At 37.6% G+C, this 20129-nt stretch overlaps 1 protein-coding gene across 4 annotated transcripts in view; it reads left to right on the forward strand.

Moving 5' to 3' along the window:
* adgrb3 (adhesion G protein-coupled receptor B3) overlaps positions 1 to 20129 on the forward strand; it is a 208129-nt gene that overhangs the window by 186168 nt on the left and 1832 nt on the right. For 3 of the 4 annotated variants that reach the window (XM_065296012.1, XM_065296014.1, XM_065296015.1), the window contains 10 exons: positions 2927 to 2996; positions 3350 to 3416; positions 4847 to 4932; positions 5227 to 5325; positions 6540 to 6711; positions 7618 to 7713; positions 9857 to 9896; positions 14681 to 15363; positions 15457 to 15492; positions 16050 to 16154. In XM_065296012.1, the coding sequence (XP_065152084.1) occupies positions 2927 to 2996; positions 3350 to 3416; positions 4847 to 4932; positions 5227 to 5325; positions 6540 to 6711; positions 7618 to 7713; positions 9857 to 9896; positions 14681 to 15363; positions 15457 to 15492; positions 16050 to 16154 (1454 nt within the window). The remainder of the gene's footprint in view (positions 1 to 2926; positions 2997 to 3349; positions 3417 to 4846; positions 4933 to 5226; positions 5326 to 6539; positions 6712 to 7617; positions 7714 to 9856; positions 9897 to 14680; positions 15364 to 15456; positions 15493 to 16049; positions 16155 to 20129) is intronic. The other variant, XM_065296013.2, reaches the window with a different exon arrangement.

Consider the following 20129-nt stretch of genomic DNA (forward strand, 5'->3'; position numbering starts at 1 on the left):
AAGTTATAAACCAGCTATCATGTTTCAAAGCACAGGTACTAGCTTGAAGTGGATTCTTCAGTGTATGCATTCATTACCTAAAACTTGATATCAGCCTTTCTATTTAAAGCAGTTGTGATAATTGCATATTTCACACAGTTGTTTTAGTGTAAAACACAAGGGATTCTTATTGGCTCCTTTAGAAGTTGAACAATTCTGACGTCTGATGTCTTAAAAATGTGCTGTTCGTTCCCATATTTCTTCTCTACACTGTCAGAAAAATGGTCCCTAGCTGTCCCTGGGGCGGTACCTTTTAAAAGTACATATTTGCATTTAAGAGTGCATATTGGCACCAAATGTTTACATATCTGTACCTGAATGGTACACATTAGGAGCTTTTTAAAGGGGGGGTTTAATGCTATTTCATTAAGTGTGTCACAATTTCAATTTTAAATCGAAATCGATCGAAATTAAGTCACAACCTCGAACTTCGAAATAAAAAAATTAAATCGTTGATGTTGCCATGCCCCCATGTCACGTCCGGTCAGCTTGCCAAGCGTTTGTAGTGTAAAGAGTGTTAATGCACACAATATTTTACGTCTTTTCTGACTTCTGGCGCGAGCACATGGTGTACATCGCTATTTTTAGCCTTTCAATGATAAAACTAAAGCGGCTGATCTCCGCAGTTTAAAAAAGGTAAAAACCGAGAACTGAATTGAATTGTGACCTAAGAAATGAAAATGTAATCGAATCGAGGATTTGGAGAATCCAACCACCCCTATATTATTTCATGCATTCTGACTTATTAACACAGTTAAAGAGTCGTAATCCTCATGCCAAACAAATGCAAAGTGTCAAAAAATCATTTGAGCGTGTGACAAAGTATTTCTGGGCCAAACTCATGCCTCCTCGTTCCTACAAGTTTTGGAAAGTTTTTTCAAACATGGGTACCCGTTACGTATCAGTGACCCCATATTCCTTTTATGGGCACTTCCCCTGGAAAAGCACGGCCATACATCAAGCGAATGAGGACGCTCATTAGCATTTTTCCTTCGAGTAGAAGTCACAGACATCACTGCACCTGACAGCTTTGTTTTATAGCAAGACCCAACAATGGAATGAAAGAAGAAGAAGTGGGGTTTGGGATGTAAGGAGAAGAAAGACTTGTTCAGCTTTCCAAGCCAGCCAGCATTATAGAAACAATGGATGTAGTTTGTTTATCAAAGGTTGCAGTGGAGTAACGCTGGAGTTTGTTGAAATGGGGCGGTCCCAACTAGGTCATGAGTCGCAGGCGGTACGTAAAACTGCATCAAATGTCTGTGCTTTGATGGCGAACATGTAGTGAATCATAAGTTATCCGGAAATAATGGGATACTGTTTTGTGTGTGTTTCTTGCTCGTAACTCACTCCTCCCGCTGGACACCTCTGGGATTTTGTGCTTTTCCGGAAACAGTTGGTAGAGCTGATCTGTCTATTATAAAATATGATAAAACTAAATACTTCTAACTAAAGTTACTCAAGATTAACATGAGATGAACAGAAACAGTGAATGTTATGGGAGCTTTAAAGGGTACTGACCCAGGGACAGCTTGAGACAATTTGTTTACCATTTTTTTCTGACTGTGTAATAAATGGTGCTTGCTGTTACTATTGCATTTTAAGTTGATATAAACAAATCAATAATTCAAATAATTAAACTAACTTTTTACTGACATGACATGATTCCCTCAAATCATGCATTGTATTGAGGAGATTGTGTTATTATTACTAAACAATAGGCTAAACCTAGGGCTGTGACGGTGGTTATAGATTGTGTGTGTGTGTGGGGGGGGTGCATGCCCGTATGTGCACGTGCACATTGATGGATATAGGTCTTATACATAATGCATACATATATTTTGAAATATAAAAATGTAAACAAGATATACAGTTTTTAACAAACCTGCGTGTTCATAGGCGCCAAATTCTTTCTCCGTCGGTGGGTGCTCGTCACAGCATCAAGCAATGCTTAGGTTACTTAACAACGAAGACGCTCTGAAGCACCTACGCACTTTGAAGAGGAGGAAAGTGGCGCGGTCATGTTTGCCGTGTGGTTTTAGACGCGACATGTGAAGTAAATGTGAAACAACTGTGCGTATGTGCTTTGCCATTTCGGTGGCTGCTCTAGCCGAGCCCCGGAGCACCCAAGGGATCTGCACCTATCTCCGTGTTTATTGTAGCACTTCAACAAATAAAACAACAAGTGAGAAGCCTTTTTGGGGTTATAATGTTTCAAGCCGCGCTGAAAACGCGTTCTGATGTGATGTAATGTAATGATAGCGCAGATTGATACTTTGAGGGACCAAGAGAGAACGGCCGTTTCTCAATGTGAAGGCTACAGCCTCCGGAGGACGCATATGCAGGCTGTATATGTCATCAAGACTGGTTTATTATTTTCAGACATTTGCAAGTCATAAGCATATTACAACAATGTGTGATTAACAAAGAATAATAGTCACTTTATAATTGTTAATGCTATAAGACAGTCTTGATGATGTGACGTATGCAGCTGATATCAGTTGACTTCCCTTGCAAATAGCGCATTAACTCAGAGTCTGCTGGCTGTTTGCGTTAACACAAACCTGAAGACATCTCACTGGGCGAGATTGTACTTTATATTTTTCATAGTTTGTGACGTGCACACAACCGCAGGGCGCACTTCCCGACCGCGGGTCGCAGTCCACCACCTCGGTGGTGCGGTGGTAATTACAACCGTCCCAGCCCTAGCAAAACCAATAAATATATTGTTTATGTTTTAATAGTTTTTAAATATATATTTTTTTTTAAATTATGCCAGAAGGAACACTTGATGTAAGATGCAATCAAGTTTTTAACATGTCCCATAAATATCTCCAGCCCTGAAAAATTACCCAGTATTTGACTTTTAGTCATTCTTGTGTTTTTGAAGGATTGCCTGCCCTGGTAGTCGCCATCTCAATGGGATTCACAAAAGCGAAAGGATATGGGACGCCCCAATAGTAAGTAATTATTTTATTCATGTTCTTAAAATCAGGAATGAGAAACTTTCCACCACAGCACATTACAACCCTCCCAATTAAACCGCTAGCAAGAAGCACAGTGAAACCGTAAGACCCAGGAGACTTGCAGTCCACCCAAATTTACTCTTGAGAATACCTGGATATAAACATTACTTTAAGATCTCTTCAGAGTTGTTGTTTCACACTGAAAGTCTCTCATGTAGAACCGTGGCATATGGCCCCAAATCCCTAGGCGTTCAAGGACGATATGACGATGTACCACCATGCTCCATTAAATTGATGCCGGATGTTAAATTTTTATGCAAGATTTGCTGATATTTGTGTGTTTGCAGCTGTTGGCTATCTTTGGAAGGCGGTCTTCTCTATGCATTCGTGGGACCTGCTGCCGCAGTGGTGCTGGTAATTGTACACTTTCTTCATTTACAATGGTTTTGCTTTGTGTTTAGTCATAACTACTTGCTGGACTAGTCTGGCATGACAGAATTGTATCAGCCTCTTTCTTTTGTAGAAAGCATGATCCCATCTTTAATATTTTAAAATAATTATTTTAGCAGAAAATCCTCCCATTACAGTAAATCATGCAAGAAAATGTAATTAAATTTACTTCCCCTAGTTAAATTATTTGGTTACAATTTATAATAATAATACATGAATCATAATGAACTAAGAGTTAAATTTATGTGTTAAGGCATGTATTAATCACAAACTAGTCATCATTACGTGCAATAACAGATTTGATTGTTGTTAGTCATGGTATTAATTAAAGGTAGAAAACTAAGATGGTCGTTATTCATGTATGAAGTCACGTACCTGATGATGACTCTTCATTAATTTCTGATTAGTAAATGACTTAACTTATATAGGGGCGGTTTCCCGGACAGGGATTAGACTAGTCCTAGACTTAAACACTTTTAAGAGCTCTCCAAACTGAAAACAACTTGCACTTACATATCTTAAAATACATCAGTGCCCTTTGTTTTACCTCAAAATGCACACAGGCAATGTTTTTAGCAAGGCATGTTTGTTAAAACTAGTTATATTTCCTAATTAAACTAAGGCCTAGTCCTGGATTATGCTAATCCTGGTCCGGGGAACCGCCCCATAGAGTTTATATTTAAGTAAGAATTAATTTAGGTCTTAAGTGCCGTTCACACTTTAACAACAGCAATAAAGTAAACCATAATGATAACTATACCTGTTCAATACCATTTTCTGTAAAGCATTAAGGCCTTAACCTTTTGTCTTATTATTATTTTATTATAAGAAAAATATAACAAGGCAGATTTTTTTTCACTTCACATTTTTAACATCATTGCAGATTCATTCTCCTCAGTTTCTGTCTGATGTTATAGCAAAAAAGCCTATCATACGTTAGGAACTTTAATAATAATCTTAATAATCTAACTCATTTACTATCTAGTTTATGGTAATGGTCCATTTATGTATTATTATTAACAATGAAATATACTCTAAAGAATGTATTATGTAATGTTCATTTTAACATACTAATACTACATTTACTAATTAAAATCAAAAGTTGTATCTTAACATTATTTAACATAAACAGTTGTATGACAGTACAAAAGATAAACAAGTACTTGTCTTTTTTCAGCTATTTGGGGTTAGGAAGAACCAGTAAATAACTTACAGTTACGCAGAATCAAGTATTACTGTGCAACAAAAAATCTGATGTCCACATGTGGACACACCAAGTCTTAGGAGGTTAATTTGCTTTTGACCACATTCAAAGTATTTCTTGTCGTGTATGTGTCAATATTTTGCATTTTGATAAGACTTAACCCTGACAGTCTTTCTGTATCTGTATACAGGTTAACATGGTCATTGGTATTCTAGTGTTTAACAAATTGGTTTCGAGAGACGGCATCCTGGACAAGAAGCTTAAACACAGAGCAGGGTAAGTGCCAACTAGCTACGTCACACAAGCACACAATACATGCATGAAAAACCCATAAACTCAAAAACACAAACCTAGTGAACCGCCAACTGTGTGTTCACAGCATTTTAGCCAACGGTTTAAACACTGCTTAAAAAACATGCTGCTTTCTAGATACCTTGTTCTGGCATAATTCATCTTTGGTATAATCAGGCGTACACAGGATTTATCCACTATCTGCTAATAAACCTAATCCGATTAGAGGACAGTAACTAACATTCCCTTTGTGTTGTGTGGTTTTGGGCTGTTCTGCAGGCAGATGAGCGAGCCCCATACTGGATTAACTTTAAAATGTGCCAAATGTGGTGTGGTCTCAACCACGGCTTTATCAGCGACAACGGCCAGCAATGCCATGTAAGTGTCCAGCGATGCCCCTGAAAGTTGATACGATTGTTCTGTCTATGAGATGGTGAGATAGTATGTATGAAATAGTGATATAGAGTGTAGGAGATAGTGTGTATGAGATAGTGAGAGAGTGTGTATGAGATAGTGAGATAGTGTGTATGAGATAGTGAGATAGTGGGTATGAAATAGTGAGATAGTGTGTATGACATAGTGTGTATGGGATAGTGAGATAGTGTGTATGAGATAGTGAGATAGTGGGTATGAGATAGTGTGATATGAGATGGTTTGTGTGAGATTGTGTGTATGAAATAGTGTGTGTGAGATAGTGAGAGAGTGTGTATGAAATAGTGAGATAGTGTGTATGAAATAGTGAGATAGTGTGTATGAGATAGTGAGATGGTGTGTAAGAGATAGTGAGATAGTGTGTATGAAATAGTGAGTATAACATAGTGTGTATGGGATAGTGAGATAGTGTGTATGAGATAGTGAGATAGTAGGGTTTGAGATAGTGTGATATTAGATTGTTTGTGTGAGATTGTGTGTATGAAATAGTGCGTATGAGATAGTGAGATAGTGTGTGTGAAATAGTTTGTGTGAGATAGTGGGTATGAGATATAAATAGTGTGTGTGTGAGAGTGTGTGTGTGTGTGTGTGAGAGAGATAGTGTGTATGAGATAGTTTGTGTGAGATAGTGGGTATGAGCTAGAAATAGTGTGTATGAGATAGTGTGTATGAGATAGTGATATAGTGGGTATGAGATAGTGGGTAGGAGATAGTGAGATAGTGGGTATGAGATAGTGTGTTTGAGAGAGTGTGTGAGAGATAGTGTGTATGAGATAGTATGTGTGAGATAAAGTGTGTGAGAGTATGTGTGTGAGAGATAGTGTGTATGAGATAGTATGTGTGACATAGTGTGTATGAGATAGAGTGTGAGTTTATGCAGGGGGGAAGGACATTTGTGGTGGTGTTAAATGAACAACTGGTTCTTGTTCTTTGTTTCTAATATGTTCACATACTCCATTTGAGCTGAGATCTCTATTGGGTCTTGTGTGACCTAAATTCATTTATGTATTGATGATGACTGATAAACCAAGATTTTTTCCTCCCCCGTCTCTCTCTTTCTTTTTGTCTCTTGCTCTTTCTCTACCTGTCTCTTGATCTCTCTGTCCTCTGTCTTTCACTCTTGCTCTCTCTCTCTCTCTCTCTCTCTCTCTCTCTCTCAGGGCCTCTTTGTGGAGTTCGTGTGTTGTTCTCCCTCTCTTAGCTCTCACCTGGATGTCTGCAGTGTTGGCCATGACGGACAAACGTTCCATATTATTCCAGATCCTCTTTGCCGTCTTTGACTCCCTGCAGGGCTTTGTAATAGTCATGGTTCACTGTATCCTCAGAAGAGAGGTAGGCTGGAACTGTTATCTCTCATGTTTTTGTAGCATTAAGGGGTGTTCACATTATAACCAGGACTTTTAAATAATTTTATATTAAAGTGGCCATTTCACAATTTTTTTTAAAATGTTAAATAAATCTTTGGTTTCCCCAGAGTACATATGTGAAGTTTTAGCTCAAAATGTCATATAGTTAATTTATTATAACATGTTAAAATGGCAACTTTGTAGGTGTGAGCAAAAATGTGCCGTTTTTGTGTGTGTCCTTTTTACATGCAAATGGCAGTGCTGTGGTTGGATAGTGCAGATTAAGGGGCGGTGTTATCCCCTTCTGACATCACAAAGGGAGCCACATTTCAATTTACACATTTAGTGACATGGAAACAATTGCAAAAGTTTTTATTGCGAGAAATATGCAATATTAATTAATAGCAGTGAAGGTAAATGATTTGTGCATGTCATGTGCTTGAACAAATTAACATAACGTTATCGTCCGGTGATGTGGAAGCTAATATAGTAATCGTTATAGTTAACACAGTTCAAGTGTGAATGGCCCTTTACTCTTTTATTTCCTATCTGACAAAGTTTGTTTTCACTCTGTGCCCAGTTTTACTTGTAAATTTTACTTGTTACTTGTATGATGGTGATGATTTACACACCATCATATCTCTCCAAACCCATGTGCCAATATTTTTAAAGTCTTGATTTAAGTTTTTTCCAGAAAAGAACTGGATGTAGTGATCACAGCAAAAAAACATATCTATTAATGTATCTTGCAATTGTTTATCAGGGTCCTTTTATAAAAAATAACAGCATGGGTATCCTGGTGAGATATCATTTTACCCAAAGATTCCTAAGAGTTGTGCAGAAAGGTTGTATCACCTAAAGCTTGACATCAGATGTAAATGATTGTTCATAGGTTCAAGATGCCTTCAGATGTCGCCTAAGAAACTGTCAAGACCCCATGAGTTCGGATGCGACCGGCACGTTCCCCAACGGACACGCACAGATCATGGTACGAAACCATATTCAACTGGAATATTCTTACATCAGCTGTGACAACATTTTAAATGGTGATAGTTTTAATGAACTGCGGTTTTTTTTATGTCCTTTGGTGTTTCATTGGTCTCTTTATTTCTTAGATTGAATCCCCCGAGTTTGTCATATTTTATACTTCCATCGTTTTCATTCTTATTTGCTAGGGGGAGTAACTGCTTTTAAAATTGTTCCAGAGATATTTGGTTCGTCTCTAGACTTGCACAGGCCCATTGGCACATAACAATCATAGTCCTCAATTATATTGTAATATAAAGTTTCTTAGCTAGAAACATTTCACTATAATGTTTTGGTTTTGGTTTTGGTTAATCTTTGATTTGGTGCTGTTGATAGCTCCTCTATCACCTCTCCTATTGTGAAAACTAAATAATCAGATTCTATTTATAAGTTACAAAAGAGGTTTTGCTTTTAGGCGATATGGAGACGTGGTTAGACTGTAGTTACCAAAATCTTACAGTGTGATTATGTAGATATGTTTTTTTTTTATTAATCAGCATTCGTTTGTGCTTTTTCTTTTGTCATTGTCCTGTCAGGGTTGCCAGATCCGCATAATAAAACCAGTTTTAGGACCACTATTTGTAATCAAGAATTTTCACGGACCACCTCATAATACTCATAATAAAATATGTCTACACAAAGTCCTGAATTTATCTGCACTTCTAAAAAGGCTTACTAGCACTAAAACTATAACTGGTCATCACATCAGTACATCAGATTCTTAAAACATATTCTTAAAAAATATATTTTTCTTAATAAAATACATTCTTTTATATTTTATTTTGCCTTTACACGGACCACCTGCAGTACCATCACGGACCACTAGTGGTCCCCGGACCACAGTTTGGGAATGGCCATTATAGCATACTTTTATTGCATACATTTTTAATAATCTACACAATTGTATGTAACTTTAATAGATTCTAACTACATGGAAGTTTTATTACTACAATTTACTAAGTGCTCTGTTTATTTTAATCAGTAAAACAATTTTTTTCTAATTTAATTGTAAATGTCTTAATAAGAAAAGTTTTGCATATACATAGGGCCGCAACAACTAATTGATAAAATCAATAAAAATTGATAATAAAAATTGTTGTCCGCTTCATACAGCTTGAGCTGTGCGCTTACATTTAAAGTCAGGTGCTGTTTCTTCGCGACACATTTTCTTCATCGTTTTTTAGGTGGTTCTTTTTTTACTGCATGACCAGCTTGTTTAAAAGCAAGGCAGTGTTGCCATGTCCTCGACCTTTTGGTGGTTTCTGCAGGTTAGGGATTGAAGGATTTGATTTCATTAGTTGTTGGTATTTTGACTGTGAATGGGCATTAGGACTGGTTTTGGACTCATTTCGAATGCCATTGGTTTTGTTAAGTGGATCTGGCAACCCTGAAAGGACAATGGTGGAAACAAAAGAGCAAATGAATTCTGGTTACTAAAGGTTTAATTTCATTCTTTAATATAAGTGAGTTTGTATTTGTTTAATTGCTGTTGGGTTTTCATAACAATAGTATGAAATACAAACTAAGCATCTGTTTCTAAGCTACTGTACAACGCATGCATATCACTTTTATATCATTATGGTTTATTTATTTAGTAAATAATGAATAATGTTCATCAAGGTCTAAAGTTAAAGATTACAATGAGTTTACTAATCTGTAGGAAAATTACCTCACCAGAAAAAACACTGAAGTTTTGTTTGACATTTAAAGATGTTTTATATGTAAAAACTGCACAAACTTTTTTCATTAAAGACTTAAAATATCAAAATCAAAAAAAGATTATATTAGTAAAACTCTGTTTTGTGTGGCTTTTTCACTTTTAAAATTACACTTCTACATGTGAATACAATAATGTAGTGCTTTATTTAGATAATAAGTGAAAAAAAAATATTGAGTACAAATATAAGGTTTTATCTGATTAATCTTAAAATAATCGCCTGATTAATTGATTATGAAAATAATTGTTAGTTACAGCCCTATATATACATATTCAATAGGTAATAACTGCATGTAAATCATTTCTATAGCTTGTTCTAGGGTATGGATTAATAGGTTAAGGAGTGTCTAATATTTACCTTCCCTTTCTTGTGTCTGTTCTTCCACAGACGGATTTTGAGAAAGATGTGGACATTGCCTGTCGATCAGGTAGGAAACAGATGGTGCACTTTTAACCTCTTCAGACTTTGTTGAATTACTCATAATAATTTGATTTGCACATATAATATTCTCTTTTATCTTTAGTACAATTCTCTGTGATTTCTTAGATGTGTTGCTTAATTGTCTCCCCAAAGTAAACGGATTATGAAGCTTTTGACTCCCTTGAAATTGGTTCAAAACAAGATTTTTGTTTCAAGGTCTAAGCTGAATTGTTGTGTTGGTTTATCACATTCAGCCAACAAAAATCAAACCATGATATTGTCTTTAAAGCTGTATACCTCTGTGAAGCCGTTGTTGGGTTTGCTTGTGACTTTGTGAAAAATTCAGAGAAATGAAAGGACATGCTATTTTTACAAACCATTTAATGCTAGTTGTTAATTTGCACATTACAGTAAATCTGTGCTAACTAGCCTTATTTACTATCACCATGTCGAAATCCTGTGCAACACATTTATTTTGAATGATAGGAAGCAATCGTTACCCACTAGAGTTTATAAATATTATATTATATAGACAATAAATGATCCTTTGAGATGAAGTCCTTCCCAGACACTTATGGACAGTGTTATAAGATTTAATCTATTAAAATCTGAAAATAGTGTTAGAAGCGTAATCTCACAAAACGTATTAACCTGTATGCATGAGGCATTCACTTTTATTGACCCAATAAAATGACCCAAATAGATTCCTGACAGGTATTGGAAGATTTACCCCTCGTTCTGAGCCTGAAGCCATCGCCGTGTCCTCCTGTCAGCACGCCGCTTGTCTGTTTACATGTCATGTCGTGTGATACATTAATATGGGCTGGTGGATTTTTACCATGCGTGCATTGTTGTCCTCCGGTCTCCTTTGGCTCATGAACAGCAGCAGTAATTCCCTTATGGATTTGTGGAGACTGCAGAGGACAGGTCGTTCTTGTCATGCTGAGGATTTTGTCATTGTTATGTGTGCGACACAAACAATCAAGCCAAAATATGGAAATCTTTATTAACCTTAACAGGTTTTATTAGTGAGGATATATGCCATATTAAATGTAAACAGGTTTTACTAAAAAGCAGCATATTGGTGAAACAACCCAATCTCAAGGCGTGATATAGTCACAACATATTTGATTGATTTATTTGCGTTCATGGACACAATCTTGTGATTTTTTATTTATAGATTTTCATGTCCATGGCACATCTTTCTTTTTTGTGTCATTTTATGTATTGTTTTATCTTATCTTTTTTTTACCATTGTAAAATAGGGGTGGGCCGATAGCACTTTTTCGATTTCCAATCCAATACCTGAATTCTAAGTATCAGCAGATGCCGATCTGGGGTGCGTTTCCCAAAAGCATCATAAGCCAACTACTGTCAGAAGTTTCATCATTACTGACGAAGTTCAAAGATTTGGTGTTTCCCGAAAACAGTTCAAACAAACATTCGCAGGCTGCATAGCAAACTTGTCTGGTTTGAACAACAGCTCTTCACCTGTCGTTAGAAGCATCGTTCCTTGTTATTATAATATGTAGACTTACGTTGATCATGCTTTTGAACAAAATAAGCAAAAAACATGTAGTGAATTTTATATCCATCATTCTAAATATATAAAAATATTATTTTACGTCTTTAAGTTTGTAAACAGAATTAAAGCGCTGCATTTGAAAACTGCGCGTGTGACTTCCGATGCAATATATGTTATTTACAGCAATAATCTGACATTAACACTCTGGGGTCGACGGTGGCGCGGGCGCCGCAAACTCTTTATTTTTCAATCACTCCGCAAAGAGACTTAAATTACTCTGCTGATTTTTGACATACAGATATGATTTATACATCATTTCAAACGTTAAAGTGTCTAGTTTTTTTCTGTCCACTCCCAATAAAAACAGAATGTTGTGCTTTTCGCAAAATTAAGAAAATAAACATGATGCACGTTCTGTTCTCTCTCCCTCAGTGAAGTCCTTTCAGAAACGCGTCAGAAAAATAAACTGTAACTTAACGAATACTTGGTGTAGAAACAAAAGATAAATGTCTACATAATGCTTGGAATGTCTCCTTTTAAATGATATAAGTGAAATTGAAAACAGATATTGTCATTCGGTGTAAACTGTATGAGAAGGAGGAGAAGTACCGTATTTCGCCAGTTACCTCATTATCTGTAATGAGATCGGATCGCCACACCCCCGCGCCATTGAAGTGAATGAGCAGAAACATCCATATGCATGACTCGTCCCTCCTGCAGTCAATGGATATGCAATCCACAATCCAGTCTCTCCATTCCTTGTTGTTCCATCCGATTGCACCAAACATGACATAAATCCTTATTTCCTTGCGTATGTGTGTCAGTATCTCCAGACGCGAGTGTTTTCTTTGTTCTTCCGTCAAACAGTTCACGCGATTGGAACACACATACACAAACACGCGAGTCAGGAAACTCGACGCGCTTTTTGGTATTCTTATATAATGCGCGATTCCAAACAGTACAATCCTTATTTAGTTGCGTCTAAGCGCATATCTTCGCACAGCAAGTTTATTAAACACAGGATCACTCGCGTGTGCACACATTCACTGCTTTCATGATCAACACGTGAGGTAATGGCGGCGGTTGTAAACAAACATTGATACATTTACCACGCGTGTCCCTTGTTGTGTTTCTACTATAATGATTACAAATACACAAATAAGAGTCCAGACAACGATAGGCAGTTGTTCTTTTGAGCTTTTTACTGCACAAAAGTAAACCTCTCGCTGGCCAACCAAACACTAACCCTGGGTTGAAGTGTGTTCATGTTAAGATGGCCAAACAGTATCTTTACCATGATTAAGCTACTATGGTTTTTAAAAGGTAACTTATACTTGTGAAATTAATAGAAAATATTTCAATAGAAATATATATAAATATATATAATGTGTGTGTGTGTGTGTGTGTGTGTATTTACATTATATTGAAAAGTAAACCTTATCATGGTTTTACTACAGAGAAAGTTATTCCTGTTGAACATCCACACAAGGCTCATTAGTGGCTCATTATTCAACTCTTTTGTCTCTCAGCTGTCAATCACTGATTATTCAGGAGCTTTCCCGCCTCCATGCATACAGCCTTTCCCAAGCAAAAGTGTCTTAGAAATTGTAAATCAATATCTTGCTTTATGTGATTGAGTAGGCCATATGATTTTCACATCATTTTGAAGAAAAAACTCTAGACTACTAGATCCAGTTTGGAAAGTCTTGGGAAAACATGTTTAGAATGAGTTTTGTGGAGTTATATCAGTGACTTAAAAATTTTGCTTTTTCAAAAACCGCGCATAAACATTTTTCTCTCAAAAATACAAACATGTACATACATGTTGATTATATGATATTGTAGCCCAGTTTGTGATGAACACAGTGTTATGAGACTTTTGCCATTAATATGTTTTTAAGCAACTGAAAAAAGCACAAATGTCAGTGCATGTCAAAACTTCCCAAGGGCCCTAAAAACCCCTTAGACCCCAGAGGGTTAAATAGATTTGCACAGATTAATTAGTACTTCACGTCCCACGTGACATCATCAACTATGTTGTTAAACCAACATGGTTCAAATGATGAATGTGCGACAAAGTTACTATGCTTTTGGGAAACAGACGTGACAAGGAAGTTCATTTCTCCAACTATGCATCGTACTATGTTGGTTCAGCAGCGAGTTACATCATTGCTTAAAGCATCTTCTCACAGATCTTGTATATGCGAGGCTCATAGTGTTTTGCATTTATCCAGAGGTTTACAGAGACTTTTAATTAGATGTTTTAAAATACGGTTATTGTGTGTGTGTGTGTGTGTGTGTGTGTGTGTGTGTGTGTGTGTGTGTGTGTGTGTGTGTGTGTGTGTGTGTGTGTGTTGTGTGTCTTGTGTGTGTATGACGCGTTTATGACGTGTGTATGAATGCTATTCCAGTGCATTAACTTCCGCAAGCACCACACTATTCAGTTGTTGTGACCTTAAATATCTTCATATGCATTTGTTTTTCACATAAAGCTGTCGGATATATTAGGAAGACCTGTGTATAAAAAACGTTTATGGTGCTTTTATAATAGTCTGAGTTTATTATAGCATGACAGTAACAACCACGAGTAACGCACAGTATCGGATTGGATCAACCCACCCCAAGTAGAAACCAATACATAAAATTACATCCTAACCCGAACCCCAAATCTATAACCCAAATCCCAAGTGACAATGATTTAAAACTAGAAAAAAAGGAAAAAACAATTAGTACCTGTAAAATGACACGAATAAGAAAGTCGTCCCAGGGACACAAAAAACTTTATAGAAATTTGTGCTGAGTGACATGAAAAAAGACATTTGTGCTTAATCACAGGGATAAATCCATCAAATATTTTTTGACTATATCACGATACGATCTAAGGTAGGGTTGGGAGAAACTAGTTGACTATTGGTGTTTTAATAAGCATATCATTTATAATAAAGTTGCTTGATTTTGAGGCATGAGGTCGACAAACTCTCACCATTACATCATTACATGGCCATTACATCATAGTTACTGAATTTAGTTAGCTGACAATAGCTGTTGCTGGTGATGTTAGTATTAACACTAAAGATACAGAGCGAATCATATGTGTTATAAAATGTTTACCCTTATTTTGTTACTCTGATATTGGGGTGTGCATGACTCAGAAACAGTCAACTCAACAACTTACTCTGTCACACACACACACACACACACACACACACACACACACACACACACACACACACATACACACTAATGATGTTCCTTCCTACCTGCAGCCCTTCACAAAGACATGGGCTCTTGCCGGGCAGCCACCATCACCGGTACCCTTTCCCGCATTTCTCTCAATGATGAGGAGGAAGAGAAAGGTCCCGAGGGACTCAATTACTCTACGTTGCCTGGCAACATCATGTCTAAAGTGATCATCCAGCAGCCCTCCGGACTTCACATGCCCATGGGCGTGGGCGATCTGGGGGAACAGTGTTTGGACAGCGCGGCGGAAATGCGGAGGGCCATGTACCTGTGCACGGACGACGCCACCAGGCAGAACGATCAGGAGATGAGCGCCCACGACCTGAGCGGCCACCCCCAGTCGGGGCAGATGGAGACGGACTACATAGTCATGCCCCGCAGCTCTGCGGCGGTGGCGTCCGGGGCCGGATCCAGCAGCGTACCGACCCTGCTAAAGGAGGACAGCAAGATGAACATCACCATGGACTCTCTGTCGCACGAGAGGCTGATGCATTACAAGATGGCCCCCGAGTTTAACCTCGGCCATCATTCGGGGATGGAGCACATGGGCATGGGGATGGAGCAGCAGTATCCGGGCCAGGCCGAACACATGCAGAACCTGCCGTTCGAACCACGCACGGCCGTGAAGAACTTTCTGGCGGAGATGGAGGAGAGCGGAGGGCTGTCTCGAAGCGAAACCGGCTCAACTATATCCATGAGCTCTTTGGAGGTGTGCTTTTAGGGTTTAAAATGAGATAAAATGATATTGTTCTGGTTGGTATCGATGTACATCATTTTTTGTCCTTCTGTCTTGATTCTACAGAGAAGAAAGTCAAGGTACCAGGATTTAGACTTCGAGGTAAGTGAAAGCTCTGCTTGGTGAAGTGCATGCGTCAGGCCTTTGTTGCACCGACCGAAGGGCCATTTGTTGCGTTTGCATTTCGCCCTTTAATTTACAACTACTTTGTGTAGCACTTAAGCATATTGGAGTAGCATGTCTTGACACAACTGCGATTTATTGAGCGTTGTGTGGTTTAGCGTAAAAGCAATGCCGTCAGCTGCCACACATTCCCATTCGATCCTCTTACATCTCCTGACTTCAAGCTGAAAATCAAAAAAGCCTGAACATTTTCACAGTTTTAGGGGTCAATCACAATATCTCCTGGAGCGCTTTAGCCAAAAACGAAATTGAATGTCAAGTGCTATCGCTGACCCTTCATGCGCCGGTGCCATTTGCCTTAACCTCGTCAGAGCATCCGGCCAAATTTGTAGGGTGAGCAAAGCTTTTCTTCGTAGGTCGATACGTTTTTTATGAAAGGAGAAAAGTAGGCAGGTTTTTTCCTGATGCAAAGTTCTGGTTCTCAGCTTGACTGAACACCGAATCCCATCCCTTACCCTTCACCTTTACCATTGCAGAAAGTCATGCACACCAGAAAAAGGCATATGGAGCTGTTCCAGGAACTCAATCAGAAATTTCAAACCCTGGACCGATTTCGAGACATACCAAATATGAGCGGCATGGTGAGTAACAGGAATCGGCGACTGCAGGGCTGGTGGGTTCAGCGTGTCTCATTACCGAGTCCTGGGGTGCCACATTGTCTATGTTCAATGAATAGTCATCCACGCAGTGTATTCATGTTGCACCATGCATGACGGCCCCACCCAAAGATGGTGGCGGTGGTACTGAGCAAAAAAAAGAGAAACAGTCATCCTTTTGTGATCACCATCATCTCATGCACTCATTTGAGGCCACAAGCCGCTAACATGCTTATTATTTTCTTTCCCATTGGCTAATAACCGCTTGGTGAATGCACGAAAATAACATCACTTGATTCGCTTTAAAATTTGGAGAGGCTCTCAGTGGTTTCCGCAATTATCTGTAATTGTACGGCCGGTGGGATTGTTTGATTCGAGCGGCCCATCAGACCAATTCCATCGCACCGAGCAGCCTCATGTATGTGAGCAGCGATCGCTGAAACATTTCCAGCTGACTGGCACTGCAGTGTTCCCACCCTAATCAATCGAGGGATTTTTTTAGTCGTTTTTCTTTTAAATTAGCTCAGTATTGTTGTAGAATTCATTTGAGTAGATGAAAAGCACACATACGCTATTACATCCGTGTAGTCCCAGCTCCTGTCAGCATGTCCCTTTTGCCACGCTATTCCCTTGTACCCATGTTCAAACAGCTCTGCAGAACTTTGCTTTTCACTGCCTGTTGCTTAGTAACCGGCAGAAGCAGTGAACCTTCGCTTTTATTCACTCAGAAAAGCTCCTTACGTTTCTCTTGAACATACAAATACTTTAAAAATGATGGTAGGTCAAATGCTACTGAAATCTTGATGCATATGTCTTGAACAGTGCAGACAAAAATTATTGCAACACAATGCACATAATGAATAAATGTCTGAATGTCGTAAATTACTAAAAAGTTGAAAACATGATGTAATAATACATATGTGACCAGTCACGGAAAGTAGGGACACAAGTCGGATCTGGGCATTTTGAGTTATTCACGGATTCTGAAAGTGCAGTTTCTAAGCTTTCCAACGATGTGTAACACATGGAAATCTGATAAGATTTGGAGAAGTTGTGGCCATTTGAATATAGGAACTCAGAAATACTCAAACAGAGAAAATCGAGACGAAAGGGACTCTTCTTTTCAGCTGGGGGAGACAATAGGGCTCATTTACATCTCATTTAGCTAAGCCATGCCCCCTGTAAAACCCTTTTTGAGATGTTCTAGCATCATTTGTAGTATTTTATGACCAAATGACAACCCGCAAAAATAAACATGACTCTTTTTACCTTTGTGGGGATCACAAGTCGAATCCAGTCTGTTTCAGATTATCCAATGACCATATTTGTCCACAAATGCGTATAATCCGTGAAATATAGATTGTTTACATCAGATTTCGCATGAATGTCTGGTAATACAATATAATATATAATCTGAAGACTATTTAAATCGTAACATGTAAGGGTATATGAGCTTACACTCCGTTAAACACATGAACCCGCCTTCAAAGTTTGTATTTAAAAAAGGGAAGTAGTATAATAGATCATCCAAACAGCGCCGTCGAAAACGTGACATCCTTTAGAGATGTTACCAATGGCTCGCTCGTTCCTCCATCAGCCAATGACTTCATGGAAAATATTGATAGACAAAACATGTAGCCAATTATATGAAGAATACAACGATATCTGTGTAACGTCTGTGTGTCTGGACTCATGCTGCGCTGCAAGAACTGACATACAGATGACGTCAAAGTACCGCGAGAGCGAGTCGAAATTAAACTACTGCGTAAGATTTCTTGAAGAGCTCTCGCGGTACTTTGACGTCATCCCACTGCGGCGCCGCATAAAGTCAGTGACGCGGCTGACATACGATGCGGCTGACTGTTATTTGTTCCGCACCAGCTTCTTGTATATTTCTTTCGTTTTGTGCGCCCGAGCTTTGCAGTCTGGGGAGACGCACGCTATAAGTAAAAAAAAAAAAAAAAAAACTTAGCAAACATGTCTGAGGAACAGGGCAGTCACGTGACTTCACGCTCGAGCCGGAAGAGAAGACAATGCTGAATAAAGTCGTAATTCTGCTATTTTTGGACCAAACTGTATTTTCGATGCATCAACACAATCTTACTGACCCACTGATGTCACATGGACTACTTTGATGATGTTTTTATTAACTTTCTGTACATGGAAACCATACATAGATTTTCAATGAAGGGGAAAGCTCTCGGACTAAATCTAACGATAAAACATCTTAAACTGTGTTCCGAAGATGAACGGAGGTCTTCCGAGTTTAGAACGACATAAGGGTGAGTTATTAATTACTTTATTTTCATTTTTGGGCGAACTATCCTTATTTAGTAGTCACGCTGTTCCCTTTGGGGGCGGAGGCGAAAACAAAAGCTTATACAGTATGTAAATATACACACAGACAATGACGCCCCCCGCTGCACGCTAGAATCTCCGGAAAAACAAGCCTATTTTAACCGCAAAATGTACACTTTTAAATATACAAAAACTGCTATCTCAAACATGGAGAGGCTTCTTCGTGATCTCAACTAACAGATTCGGCAATAAAACGAAAATCACAAATTTTGAAAAAAAAAACTTTATTTCTCATTTTCTCGAAACTTGTGCTGCCGACTTGTGCCCCTGGTTTCCGTGACGGGTCACATATATTTTAAATTTGATCATTTATAGCATTGCTGTATAAATAAAAGTACAAATCTGTAAAAGTCTAAATGTTAAAAAAATCTAAATCTAATGTTACCCCCATGCAGCAAAAATATTTTGGAATATGTTTTGAAAACAATATTATTTGGCCATTTTTTTTATATTTTAAAAATGTTTTTTTTAATAAATACATTTTAAAGCATTAAAAAATATATTTATCCCTCCATAGATTTCAATAGAAGGAAATAATGTTGCATTGGAAGAAAAACTTTGTTTATGTAAAAAAAAAGGTTAAAATGAAATATATTCCATTCTTATCTTTATAAAATTAACTTGTATTTATCATATATTTAAAATATATTTTGGCAAAGACTATTTGAAAAACTAGAATCTGAGGTTGAAAAAAATCTGAATATTGAGAAAATGGCCTTTAAAGTTGTCCAAATAAAGCTTTGATATATTTACAGTATGTACAAAATATCTTCATGGAATGTGATCTTTCTATAATATCTTAAGACATTAAAGAAAATTTGATCATTTTGGCTGATACAATGTATTTTTTAGCTATTGTTACGAATATACTTGTGCAACTTAAGACTTAGGTTTTGTGGTCCAGCGTCACATATGAGATTAGGAGCATTATAGTTTATATATAGTTTAATTTTAATATTGAACATGACCTTATACTAAGTTTTTTACATGACTAATTTTAGCTGGGTTTTAACAGACTGGGTCTCATAAAGTTTGGAAATTAATTGACTTTACTAGAAAATTGCTTGGAAACCGTTGCACTATATCATTTTAGTTTTTGAGACAGGGTAAAAGTAAATAGGTTAAATTGTATTAACATAAAACCTTTAGTGGGTGTAGCAGACGGATCAAGTTTGCATTAGTAGTCTTTACAAAAAGCATTAGTTTACATTATGAATTTTTTGAGGATATGTTTGAACAAAAAATTTTTAGTTCACTAAACTTAATTTTAAGTTATTTTAAGTTTTAATGGGGTGGTTTCCCGGACAGGGATTAGACTAGTCCTAGATCAAAATAAATCCAAGAACTGTCTTAACTGAAAACAACTTGCACTGACAGATCTTAAAATACATCAGTGCCTTTGTTTTGCCTCATAATGCACACAAGTCATGTTTTACTTGTAATGTTTTTTACCTGACTTAAGCTAATCCCTGTGCGCGAAACCACCCCAATATCAATTGCTCTGTCCAACATCGCCACTTAGTTAATTGAGTTCAAAGATTTTATATTTTTCATTTCATTATATTACTTTTGGCATTATAAATGGTATTATAACACAAAATT

This window comes from Paramisgurnus dabryanus, chromosome 20 (genome assembly GCF_030506205.2).
Source record: "Paramisgurnus dabryanus chromosome 20, PD_genome_1.1, whole genome shotgun sequence".
NCBI classification, from domain to species: domain Eukaryota; kingdom Metazoa; phylum Chordata; class Actinopteri; order Cypriniformes; family Cobitidae; genus Paramisgurnus; species Paramisgurnus dabryanus.